The 13783-nt window shown below is 43.5% G+C and overlaps 1 protein-coding gene across 1 annotated transcript in view; it reads left to right on the top strand.

Annotated features, from left to right (window-relative positions):
• Positions 1-8551: 8551 nt before the first annotated feature.
• The window catches only part of LOC126456583 (uncharacterized), a 454669-nt gene continuing 449437 nt past the window's right edge, over positions 8552-13783 (top strand). Inside the window, exons 1-2 of the mRNA XM_050092328.1 lie at positions 8552-8579; positions 9464-9616. Of these exons, the coding sequence (XP_049948285.1) occupies positions 8552-8579; positions 9464-9616 (181 nt within the window). The remainder of the gene's footprint in view (positions 8580-9463; positions 9617-13783) is intronic.

The following is a 13783-nucleotide window of genomic DNA, read 5'->3' as shown; positions in this document are numbered from 1 at the left end:
GTATGGAAGTGAAACATGGACGATAAATAGTTTAGACAAGACGAGAATAGAAGCTTTCGAAACGAAGTGCTACAGAAGAATGCTGAAGATTAGGTTCGTAGATAACATAATTAATGAGAAGGTACTGAACAGAATTGGAGAGAAGAGGAATTAGCAGCACAACTTGACTAGAAGAAGGGATCGGTAGGTAGGACATGTTCTGAGCGATCAAGGGATCACCGATTTAGTACTGCAGGGCAGCGTGGAGGGTAAAAATCGTAGAGGGAGACGAAAGGATGAATACACTAAGCAGATTCAGAAGGTTGTGGGTTACAGTAGTTTCTGAGAGATGAAGAACCTTCCACAGGATAGAGTAGCATGAAGAGCTACATCAAACCAGTCTATGGATCGAAGACGAGAACAACAACTACCTGAAGCCACGAATTGTTGACTCTTAGCAGTAGTTTTGTTACGATGAGTGATGGTGATGGTACTAAAATAAAATGTGGACTTCCTAAAATTAATAAATAGCTTAAAATGACGAAGAAAGGAAATAAAAAAATTGTAGTTCAATGCAGCGCAAATTTGCTAACATTTGTATGTGCAGTAAGATCACATGCCCTCACGTATCTGCATATCACTCAAGGCTACATATTATCACTTGCATATTGTCTTCAAATGCAGCCTCACTAAAAGCCTCCCTTGATCTACATGTAGAGGTACGACTTCTCTCTGTATCTCGTGCGGCATTTAAAGGACTTAGTTGTTGTTAGTCTTCAAGTGTCTCCGAAGCTATAAGAGACACGTGAAGTTCAGCGGCTAAAATGCGACGTGCTTGTGTCTGAAATTAGAACAGAAGTATGGATTAAACACGTTGAGGCTTGTACAATCGTTGTATTCGTTACGTTGAATCGTTTTCTAAGTAGCGTACAAAACAATAAAATTCGTAAACGTGACGAAGTTCAAAAGTCAAAGTGTAAATAGCTTTTTTCGAAGAGTAATTATTGTTCCATATTTCACGTTATACCCTTCAGATGTATAAATACCTTGTACTACCAACTTTCTAAAGTAGCCTGTGCCCTTCCACAGGGTTGAAGCTATTTGCATTTTGCACACCAAATTTCATCAAAATCGGTTCTGCGGTTTAGCCGTGAAAGCGTAACAGACAGAGTTAATTTCGTATATATGATATCAGTATGGATTCAAGGTTGTAATATTTGGTGAATAAATGTATAATTAGTATTCTCAATCGAGATAACCTCAGGAAATCAAACTGAGACATGCTAAGAAATTCTCCCTACTTAAATGTGTGTGCATTACTTTTTCGAATATTTTCGAAAAAAATGTTAGTATGGAAATAAAACGATGATTAGGTAAGTCCTTTTGATATATATATATATATATATATATATATATATATATATATATATATATATATGTATATGTATATGTATAGAGAGAGAGAGAGAGAGAGAGAGAGAGAAAGTACTATTCACTTCAGTGACGGATCTTAGTGCTCCTTCTAGTTGCATAAAGTTTTGTGGAATGACGTTTTTAATATATTCTCTTCAACTGAACGATATAATCGTATTTCTGCTGCTGTATTTAGAAAGTGATGGTTAAAAGTTCTCGCAGGTTGCGAGCTATCAGTCACAACATTGTCATATTATTTAATTATTATGTTATTTTGTACACTGACTAGTTGTCCTGTCTCAGAATATCCCGTACAATATTAATGTTACTCTGTGCGTCATTAATTTGTATTAGGACGTACATTTTCATCACAATATTTACACTTTCCAACCCTTTATTCGTAGTAATTTTGCTTTAGCGTTTTAAATCAGCTGTTCATTATAGTCGCTTACTTCATTTCATGTTTTTCGTAGTATTTTCATCTCTTTCTGTGTTACACTAACCCTCGTTTCAGTTGCCTCTTTTTACCTCTTTAATATTAACCTGTGTTAAGTTTGGTTAGGGGTGCCCAAAGATTTATTTGTTTACTTGAATTTTAAAAATGAACGGTATCTATTAGATGAATTACTCAAATTTATCTTGTGTTGTGCTGTGGATAAAGAGCCGTTAAGCCCTGAAAATTCATTCCCATGGCGGCAGGGGGGAGGGGGGGTCGCGAAGTTATCTTTGGGATAGCAGAGTTGTTTCTGGCACCCTGTGTTGTGCCGTAAGCCCTCCATTGCGTGCAGTCCAGTGGCTGCTTACGGAAGCGAATGGAGGTGTGGACGAGTGCCGTTAGTTGGTGGAGAACCAAGAACAGAACGCCTTCTCCGAGCTGGGACACCAAGGAGCTGTCTACTGGACCTCTTTAATAGTCAGCGAGGGGCATGGCCGCAGTGTGGACACAAACGACCCAGTGGGGTGGCTGATGTCTTTTCCCGGGCAGAGGACGGCGATTCCAATGGAAACAGAGACAAGGGCTTCCAGATTGCAAGAGTAGTGCTAACTGGGTAGTTCAGTGACCTATAGCAATATTTTAGTCGGCTTAGTGTTGTAACCTAAAGTACTGTGAATACAGGTTGTGCATTAAGGGTATTGGGTGATCGGTATTATTGCACTTGGGAAGTCCGACGGCGCAGTGCGGTGCGTTATGATTGTTGTGGGGTGGCACGCTGTGCGTGCGGATGTTTTCTCTAACAGCAAGAGCCGCATTGATTTTCTTATTTATACACAATGACCATGATTGACATCGTACCTGTCATTGTGCAGAAGGTGATCACATTATTATTATGCTGTCAACGAGACTGATTTTGTTTATGCCATTTTACAGAAAATTATCTTGTTATTTTACCCTGTGAGAGCGATCTGTTCTGTATGTCATATTGTACATGAAACAGCATTGAGAAATTTGCCTAGACAGTCCGATAGAAGCTTGAATGTAGCTTCGCTTCAGTTACTTCTTAGTGACAGGAATGGGCGTAGATCTTTATTTAGCTGAGTTCTAATGTAATTATCCTTAGTAGAGACAGAGAGTTGTCTACTTGTTTCTTGTCTTGCGGTTAATTCCCGAGGCCACGGACCAGAGATATTGTGAAGTATTGTCGGCTCACTGTTAAAAGCTGGGGAAAAGTCGATTTGAATTTGTTTTTATTATGTTAAAGGTTTTTTATGAAGAGTTTTTCTTGTTGAGTCCTGCCCTCAAGAATCTATTGAACTGTGAGTTAAGTTCTGTTTTGTTATCATTTCTTTTTTTGTCGAGAAGAATATTTTCTGTTCAAGAAGTTCTTTGTAAAATTGAGCCCAAGCCTGCACAACCCCCAGCCCAAACCCTGTTCCACCCACATCCTATGTTATTTCGGTGTAGGATAAAGAACTAACAGCTGCTTCGCGTAATCTTCTGCAGCACTTTTACGAATATTAACCCAAACTAACGCTAATTGTAGCATACAAAGTCGATCTGTGGTTAATTTTCTTTTCGGTCTGTTCGGCACCTAAGCAATTACAGTATGTGTTTTACGATGATGCCGTGTACTGTTATAAGTCGTGCCTCCGCTGGGACTTTCACGATGAAATTTAAAAGCCCTCCCTGCTGCTCGGAGACTTTGCAAATCACGGAGGGGTAATTCATGTTCGAGGTGAAAGGGGTGGGGGCTGTGGAGGGGGGGAGGTAGGGAGGAGGCGGGAGGAGGGTGGCAGGAAGAAGACTTTTTCGAAAGTAAACAGCCGTTTTGATATTTATAAAGGGCTGCCCCCGATGCGACGGAGCTGATAAATGGGCGATTTCTCGCTCAGCAAGTTTTTAAATTTCAGCTTCTTAATCGAGTTTCAACCGCAGTTCCGTGTTCCTTGACGGCTTTAATTTCCTGGTGACGCATTACTTAATCTTTGAAACATATTTCTCGATTAAAAAGTTCCTCAAATGGGATGAAATACTGCCAAAAGTCTTATTTAGAGTTACTTGATAATCAGGTACTTAGTGACCTGCAGAGCTGAGCTTTCAGAGATTGTGCTAAATGTGAAGCCTTACTAGACAACATTATTCCGCTTTCGTCTTTAGAAACTACTGACTATTTGTTTTTGTTAAAAATCCTTGCTGATACTCGTAATTTGGTCTCTAGTAGAAGTTGCAGCTACTCGTGCAAACTTACCACATTTCGAACACGCTTATTAACTAAAAACCGGTTCCAGATAAAAAGGATAAAACACGCCTGGTAATTTTTAAAGACAAGTATCTTTGTGTAGAGCCTATCATAAACGCAGAGGATCAGGCTGTAAAAACTGTATAACGTAAGCTGAAATACTATAAACCTTATCCTCGTGTGATGCGTAGTCAAGATTTAAGCATAATACATCATCAAGCAAAACTGTTTCCATTATTTTGCAAGGTATCATACGAAATCTCTTTATCTTGTAACTAGTAGGTCCCGTACACACTGAAACTGAGATGTAAATTCAGGACTAATCTGAAATTTAAGAAATGATATATAGTAATGTGAGTTGAACCTGTCTAAAATCTGATTTTCATATACTGCAACAAGCTGTTTGTCTCGTTTCGTATAAATATCATTTATTTGCTTTGTCATCAGCCTGCTACTTTTTAGTACACTTTTATCATGTGCTTAGGGAAAGGAAGGCCTCGTCGCCTGAACGCGATGCTCTGTCGCGTTGGTGGATGACTCTTTTGTACTTGCGTTTCCATTTGCAGTCTATTTTTCTACCGTATATTGGCGATTTTAGAAGGTCCAAGGAGAAAATTAAACTGCAAATAGAAACCCTTGTATGAAACCGTCATCCATCGAGGCAACAGAGCAACGCATTCGTTGGAGACAAGGCCTTTCTATGCACCAGCCAGCTCCTCCTTCTTCACTGGCAATTGTGATAATCAGAACACAATAACTGAATAACATGCAACATGGCGAGACATTGCACCTACTATCAGTCAGCGTACAAAGTCACGTTTGCTGCCGAAGGGGTCACGTAGTGGCAGACGCCGGCACCTACACTCCTGGAAATTGAAATAAGAACACCGTGAATTCATTTTCCCAGGAAGGGGAAACTTTATTGACACATTCCTGGGGTCAGATACATCACATGATCACACTGACAGAACCACAGGCACATAGACACGGGCAACAGAGCATGCACAATGTCGGCACTAGTACAGTGTATATCCACCTTTCGCAGCAATGCAGGGTGCTATTCTCCCATGGAGACGATCGTAGAGATGCTGGATGTAGTCCTGTGGAACGGCTTGCCATGCCATTTCCACCTGGCGCCTCAGTTGGACCAGCGTTCGTGCTGGACGTGCAGACCGCGTGAGACGACGCTTCATCCAGTCCCAAACATGCTCAATGGGGGACAGATCCGGAGATCTTGCTGGCCAGGGTAGTTGACTTACACCTTCTAGAGCACGTTGGGTGGCACGGGATACATGCGGACGTGCGTTGTCCTGTTGGAACAGCAAGTTCCCTTGCCGGTCTAGGAATGGTAGAACGATGGGTTCGATGACGGTTTGGATGTACCGTGCACTATTCAGTGTCCCCTCGACGATCACTAGTGGTGTACGGCCAGTGTAGGAGATCGCTCCCCACACCATGATGCCGGGTGTTGGCCCTATGTGCCTCGGTCGTATGCAGTCCTGATTGTGGCGCTCACCTGCACGGCGCCAAACACGCATACGACCATCATTGGCACCAAGGCAGAAGCGACTCTCATCGCTGAAGACGACACGTCTCCATTCGTCCCTCCATTCACGCCTGTCGCGACACCACTGGAGGCGGGCTGCACGATGTTGGGGCGTGAGCGGAAGACGGCCTAACGGTGTGCGGGACCGTAGCCCAGCTTCATGGAGACGGTTGCGAATGGTCCTCGCCGATACCCCAGGAGCAACAGTGTCCCTAATTTGCTGGGAAGTGGCGGTGCGGTCCCCTACGGCACTGCGTAGGATCCTACGGTCTTGGCGTGCATCCGTGCGTCGCTGCGGTCCGGTCCCAGGTCGACGGGCACGTGCACCTTCCGCCGACCACTGGCGACAACATCGATGTACTGTGGAGACCTCACGCCCCACGTGTTGAGCAATTCGGCGGTACGTCCACCCGGCCTCCCGCATGCCCACTATACGCCCTCGCTCAAAGTCCGTCAACTGCACATACGGTTCACGTCCACGCTGTCGCGGCATGCTACCAGTGTTAAAGACTGCGATGGAGCTCCGTGACGGCGGCGGTGCACAAATGCTGCGCAGCTAGCGCCATTCGACGGCCAACTCCGCGGTTCCTGGTGTGACCGCTGTGCCGTGCGTGTGATCATTGCTTGTACAGCCCTCTCGCAGTGTCCGGAGCAAGTATGGTGGGTCTGACACACCGGTGTCAATGTGTTCTTTTTTCCATTTCCAGGAGTGTACAACTCTGTATTGTCGTTGGATGACGTTTCCGGACACGGGTTCTTACCCTTGATATCTGCCTCAAGACATCCTCTACAATCCTTCGGACAAGGGCTCCATTTATGGATTTGTTCCTCAAGACATCCTCTACATTCCCACGTAGTCTGTCACAACATTTCTGGGACATCCTGTATATGGACAAAGCTGCTTGACCCTTTTTTTCTGCCGGCTACAAATTTTACACTCTACAGGCCTGTCACTTGATGTAGTCGTGTACAGCATATACTACTGATGATAAGCAATGTGGCGCTATACCAGCTTGGAAAACAAATTCTTTAAAGTGCAACTGATGATGTACCACAAGATGTGCTTTATAAAATTCAATTTTTTGTATTTTCTATGTGTCTTGTATATTTAAGACCGCTTACGAGTACGAGCTTTTTATTTTATTATTTAGAGATCTGAAATAAAACTTCTATTTATTTGTGTGAGATCTAGGTACTAACAAAAACATATGTTCAGTATTATCTTGAAAATTTCCGATACCAAAGCCTTTGACACATGTGTTCCATATTTGACTACTGTAGACAATTCTTTGTTGTTACGTAGAAATATTGGTCAGATTCCACATATTTCAGACATTGAAAGATGGTCCACACCTCTACCGACCCTCGGAAGGAATGAACGTCGTCTCAAATTGTGTTTCCGAGTTCCGTTTGCCTTTTTCCGGTGGGTATGAAGTGTTAAGAATTTCAATGTACAGTGAAGTGCTTTTCCAGTTATTTTATCATCGGCTATCCAGTTTTCTCGATTTCAGGCCATTCACGTCATACCAAAAAAACAAACATAAAGAGTGTAGGTTGACTACATCTATGGTCTCATAAAAGATTATTCGTACATACATTATACACGTATTATGTACATACACTGTGTCCCGTAATTATATAAAAAATACGCTTTCAAAAACTGTTTTACTGCCTATTCTACAGTTGAAACGCTTAGACATTCTAAAAGGTTCTGCTGCCGCATAGTATGCTTTATATATAATATGATGTGTCCTAGCTTTAATTCGTCTTCCTGTTACTATTCCCTTATTCTAGTTCAATGGAGAAAAAGCAGCTTATTTGGTCGGTTGAGCGTTAGTTGCGTATCTAATTAAAGCTGCTGCAACCTCTACTCTACAAATGCTTCAGCGTGAAATGTAGCCCAAATTCACCTCCCAATCTATAAAAAATCTACCTACTACCAAAACTATGTATCCACAAACTGTTATTCAGCTTAAACTCGTATACTAACCTTTGACTACACAGAACGTAATCTGCATTGAACTTTAACTGGTCTGAATACCATTTGTCTTTATATTAAATGCGCAAATGAAGTAAAACAACTATCTGGCTCTAATCAAAATTTCCACTTACCTCGCGTCTTGACAATATTGTTGCAGATTGATCGAAAGCACAACAGAGAACAGCAAGCAGACAGCGCCTAAGTTAGATTTCTATTTTTAAGTAAAATTTCAAGTCAATATTCAAACTGTTGCATGCCGTATGGTGCAATGAGGTAATGCTTAAAGATAAACCAGCTATCAACAGTGAGATGGGGACAGCAAGTATTCCTATGAAAGGATACTCCAAGAAAATTAATTTAGAATGAAGAATGTATTCAAGAAGACAGAGTTAAATTTCGCGTGATCTTCACGCATCACGAAGGTCTGAACGATAATATGCTTGACAAAGTGAACAATGATTTGAAAATGATGCAATGTTAACAGAGAATTTCTTTAAAAACCAAACAGCTTAATGAGTTGGTATCTCAACGCATGATTCAGTGAAGTGGGGTGACCTTTTCTTAGTTCTGAGCAAGTTACCCAGCCGCCAATAACCATTCGACAAAGTAGCTGCCCAATGCTGCAGTATTACCTCAAACTTCAACTCTTCAAAAAATAATAACATTATTTAAAATTTGTATTCTTGTCGCCTGCCTGTTTATAAATCATATTCATCCTTTCTATCCTTCACAATAAAATGTTCTTCATCTAACAGATATAATCACAAGCCAACACAGCACTACTGAAGACGTCCATAACCTACCACTTTTCAACTAAGACTGCACAGAGAATGTGTCTCAACAACACCAAATATTGTTTAACAGTAACAGAACTTGCTCTCTCTCTCTCTCTCTCTCTCTCTCTCTCTCTCTCTCTCTCTCTAACGTGCACATCGGTAACTTACAAAAGTCAAAATGACATGCCCATCTTACACTGTTTCTGGTGACGTGAAGCACTGCGCGTAATGTAACAAGTTTCCAGGATGAGATTTTCACTCTGCAGCGGAGTGTGCGCTGATATGAAACTTCCTGGTAGATTAAAACTGTGTGCCGGACCGGGACTCGAAGTCGGGACCTTTGCCTTACGTTGTCAAGTGCTCTACCATATAAGCTACCCACCCACTACTCACTCCCTGTCCTCAGAGCTTTACTTCTGCCAGTACCTCGTCTCCTACCTTCCAAACTTTACAGAAGTTCTCCTGTGAACCTTCGCAGAGTGAAAATCTCATTCAGGAAACATCCCCCAGGCTGTGGCTAAGCCATGTCTCCACAATATTCCTTCTTTCAGGAGTACTAGTTCTACAGAAGATTGAAACTCTCGTTCAGGAAACATCTACCAGGCTGTGGCTAAGACATGTCTCCACAATATCCTTTCTTTCACGAGTGCTAGTTCTGCAAGGTTCACAGGAGAGCTTCTATGAAGTTTGGAAGGTAAGAGACGAGATACTGGCAGATGTAAAGCTGTCAGGACGGGGCGTGGGTCGTGCTTGGGTAGCTCAGATGGTAGAGCACTTGCCCGCGAAAGGCAAAGGTCCCGAGCTCCGGTGCGGCACACATTTTTAATCTGCCAGGAAGTTTCATGTAACAAGTTGTTGTCCTTCTACAATGTACAATCACATAATGAAAAAGAAATAGGACATTTAGATTTGTCAAGTGCTTATTTTAAGCAAATCATTTCACAACAATATCTAGCAGACGCGGGCAATAACGTCTTAAGGCTTAGGAGATTTTGGAGGTGGATAATAATCGTGTCACTTTGAGAACAGCGTACACAGCATGTAAGACTGTACCGAGTGGTTAGCCGTACGCGTGCCTTTCTCTGTGCAGTGTCGCCGCGAGTGCGGGAGAAGTTCCCCGTACTGGTGTTCATCCACGGCGAGTCGTACGAATGGAACTCGGGCAACCCGTACGACGGCACCACGCTCGCCAGCTTCGGCCGCATCATCGTCATCACTCTCAACTTCCGGCTCGGCATCCTCGGTAAGTACTGTGCAAGTACGCGTGAGTGACTTCCCATACCGCTGCCGCCAAAGAGTGTGTTCATCCTGAACCAGCCCTCACTTCCTTCCCTTCCTGCAAATATTCCTTTACTTAGACGTGCAAAATTACCTCTTCCGCAAAATCATCGATATTGCGCAACTCATAAACAACAGTTTCTCGTGGAATATTACAGTACGTACAAGACAAACGCGGCCCAGTGCAGTAAGCAACCCACTGCGGTTTTACAAACAGTCCTGTTGGAGGAACATCCGCAACTGAGCATTATACCAGAGGTTGAAAATACAGCTACAGTTGTAAAGTTCATTTATTACACACACGGCCGGTTTCGTGTTCTTATACGCCCATCTTCAGGTATCTCATGCTCTGCGCTCGCTGGTAGAGCACCGCATCTTTTAGGCGTCCACCGCGGCGCTCGGGGTCACAGCATCAAGTCACGACACCTGAAGATGGACGTATAAGAACCCGAAACCATTCGTGTGTGTTTCATGAAACAACCTTACAACTGTAGCGGTATTTTCAACCTCTGACACTGTGGTTTTACTTTTTCACACTCACCCGAACTTCCAATTACGTGGCCGGCATGCCATTTGTCGCAGCAACTGTTGTTATTTATTCCTTGACAGCGTTGTGACAGTCTTTACAATAATTTAACTGTCCGGCACAATCACATTTACAACATCTGATCAAAGTATCCATACAATTCTGCGTAATGCGGAATTGACTACTACAGTGGTGTCCTAAATCAAAGCAACAAACAGAAATTTATCAAGTTTGCAATTATTTTGCCACGAAAAGGTATAAACAGGCGACAGTAAAATAGAAACAATGTTAAGAACACATAACGTTCTGGCTGTAGAGAAGCACTATCACACGCGCTTGTTCAGAGAAGCTGTAGAAATACAAAAACACGCGAACAGTTTCAACAAGAAAGAGGAAAGCCTTAAGGTAAACGGGTCCTGGCTTCCCGTACTGCAGCGAACGACCGTCGCAGGTAGCAAGAGGAGAACCGCACCGGAAATGACCGCGGAGAAGCCCTCGGACGTATCCGCGCCAGGTACATATAGTCTGCGGCCGCGAGCTCGGTTCCAGTTCACCACCGGCAATGGAGGGTGAAGCTTTGACAATGCCAGCCACTCGTGCTGGCGAAACGTCAGAAAAATCATTAGATGAACGTCGGCCGAAGAACCCGAGACAGAAGCCAATAGGCAGTTTGTCAACAAGTGGCTACGAAAGCCTTAACAATTTTGTATAACGTAAATAATTGCAACATGCATAACAGTAGACAAAAATGTTTTCCGTTTTTTTTTTTTTTCAACTTAACGGATTTGCACACGCATTCCAACAATTGTTTAATGTGCTCAGTACGTGGTATGGCCACATATGGGAGCAATGCAGGTCTGAGAACAACGGGACATGCTGTGAATAATGTCATCAATCTCAATTTGAGGAAATAACGCCCATTCTCAGTGGAGAGCTATACACCGTCTTGGGGTGTGGTTGGTGGCTCAAACCCGTGTCCCTAGTGCATCTAGGAGGTGCTCTACGGGATTAAAATCGGAAGAGCGTGCAGACCACGACATCAGTTCAGTATCTTCCGTTTCAAACAAAACATGGGTCATCTTTTCTCTATTAGATCCAGCATTATTCTCCATCAGTAGGAAGTCTAGGGCACATGAGCTTCCAAGATCTCGTCACGATACTTGACGGCAGTTAAACCTTGCCGATTCACCGTTACAGTTTCATGAAGAGGTGTTCGTGTGGTCAACATAATCCGTGCGCACACCATTAGGGATCTCCTCGATATTGTTTGCTTTCCACAATGTTTGGATCTAGAAAGGTCCACGTTCCCTCCACATGAGAATCCATCGAGAATAATTCTCCGGACGAAACTGGGACTCATCTGCGAAAAGTACATTGGTTCACTATTCGACCGTCCAAGTAGGATGTTGATGACTCAGTTATAAAGTTTTCTTTTGCGAAGACACATCAGAGGTACACATGCAGCAGGTCTCCAATAATAAAGGCCACTCTGCCGAAGACTACTGTACATCGTTTGCCACGATACAACGCATCCAGTGAATGCTGCGAGGTAAGATGGCAGTAGCCGTGAAGTACTAAGGGCGTACCGTCTTGCCTTTACAGCTATCGTCAAACGTGGTCGGCCCTGCCCTAGTCTTCGCGATACAGTCTCGGTCTCTCTAAACTGTCGCCACACCCGGGAAACAACAGAACGATTCAGATTAAGCCAGAGGTCCACAAAGGGTTTGGGACTGTCCTGCTTCCATTCTTCCTAGATCTTTCACCTCAGAGAATCAGGTATACGTCTTCTCTGTGCCATGCTGCATCGTCTGTGACTGTGTACACAGCGATTGTGGATGTGGGACTACCCGGCAATCACTATCCAGTTTGATAAGCGCCCTAATGTCATCGTGGGCGTGTTTGTCCGTTGCCCGGTTCAAAATGGCTCTAAGCACTATGGGACTTAACTGCTGTGGTCATCAGTCCCCTAGAACTTAGAGCTACTTAAACCCAACTAACCTAAAGACATCACACACATCCATGCCCGAGGCAGGATTTGAACCTGCTACCGTAGCGGTCGCGCGGCTCCAGACTGTAGCGCCTAGAACCGCTCGGCCACTCAGGCTGACAGACAATCATCGTCTCCTAACTGTTCCTCTCCTATACTCAGTATACTATGCCGCAAAATATATTCATATTCTTCCACATTTGACATTTTCTTAAAGGCAATAATGAAGCCATCTTAACCTCTAAAAAACACCCCCCCCCCCCCCCCAATACCGTAACAACATCTATTCTGCACGTAAAGTTCGTCAGGAACTCGTCATACTCGAACCCTTCGATCGGATTGCTACAGGATGCAGCGTGATTCATCACGCCAAACCACTAGTTACCAGACATCTGCCGCGCGGGGTAGCCGCGCAGTCTTAGTCGTCCTGTCACTGTTCGTGCTGCAGCCCCTGTCGGAGGTTCGAGTCCTCCATCGAGCATGGGTGTGTGTGTTGTCCTTAGCGTAAGTTAGTCTAAGTTAGACCAAGTAGCGTGTAAGATTAGGGTCCTACCACAAATTTACAAATTTTTCGGTCATCTACTGTGCAGTGACGTCGTTGTTGAAACCATCTCAAGTATAGCATAGCATTGGCTACAGAAATGTGTGGCTCATGAGGATCTACTCGACCACTGCACCATTCTTTTTAACTCGCTACGCACAGTCATAGTGCCAGCTGGACTGATACAGTACCTTGAAACTCAGGAATGATTTCACGCCATTTTTTACAACCAACCTCCGCACTGTTCGACGGTCCTTGACCATCCGTTCAGTGAGGTCTTCCTGGGCTTGGTTTAACTGTGTATGTTTCTTCTCGTCTAAGTTTTACAAGCACGTCACCAACAGTCATTCTGGGCAGTTTTAGAAGGGTTGAAATGTCTCTGATGGATTGTTTACTCAGGTGATATCCAGTGGCTTGTACACGTTCGAAGTAAGGGAGCTCTCCTGACCAACGCTCTCCGCTCTTACTGCTTCCCTTCTGGCAACACAATACGGCACGCCTGATTTTATAAGGAAGAAAAATTAAGGAATTCAATTAATGAGCGACACAGCACAAATCTGAACTGTTGGCGCAACGACGGTAACAGGAATTGCGGATCTGTCTGAAGGCTGTTGCATATTTTGTGTTTTGTGTTGTACGTTTCGGCGATTACGTATTACAAAGTGTCTTCTGTTGAGAATGTATTTTTGTGCAAACATAGGTAACTGATGTAACAAATCGAGTAAATCATGATTAACATTATTGTTCTCTAACGTTCGTCTGGAGACCAAGGGTTCCTTTTACCACAATACTCAGAAGTATCTCTTAACCTGCTCCGGACATTTGTCTATCGATTTCGGGTTCATTTTACACAACTTACCTAATGGCTTGCATCTATGATTCTCAGCATATCATGTGTAATAACGGCCTAGTTTGTTCCATGGGAGCAGTGCTTTTTGAATCAAAACTGAATGAGAGACAGCAATTATTATCCAGTTAGTGGAAAATAAAACACTGACAACTCTTTTAAAGAGACGATTAATATCGACCGGTAAAAAGTATAAATTAGTTTCAGGACCTGAAGCCTACGAAACGTTCA

This window comes from Schistocerca serialis, chromosome 2 (genome assembly GCF_023864345.2).
Source record: "Schistocerca serialis cubense isolate TAMUIC-IGC-003099 chromosome 2, iqSchSeri2.2, whole genome shotgun sequence".
In the NCBI taxonomy this organism is placed as follows: Eukaryota; Metazoa; Arthropoda; class Insecta; order Orthoptera; family Acrididae; genus Schistocerca; species Schistocerca serialis.
The sequence above is the reverse complement of the archived record's forward strand: the minus strand, read 5'-3'. Positions and strand labels throughout refer to the sequence as shown.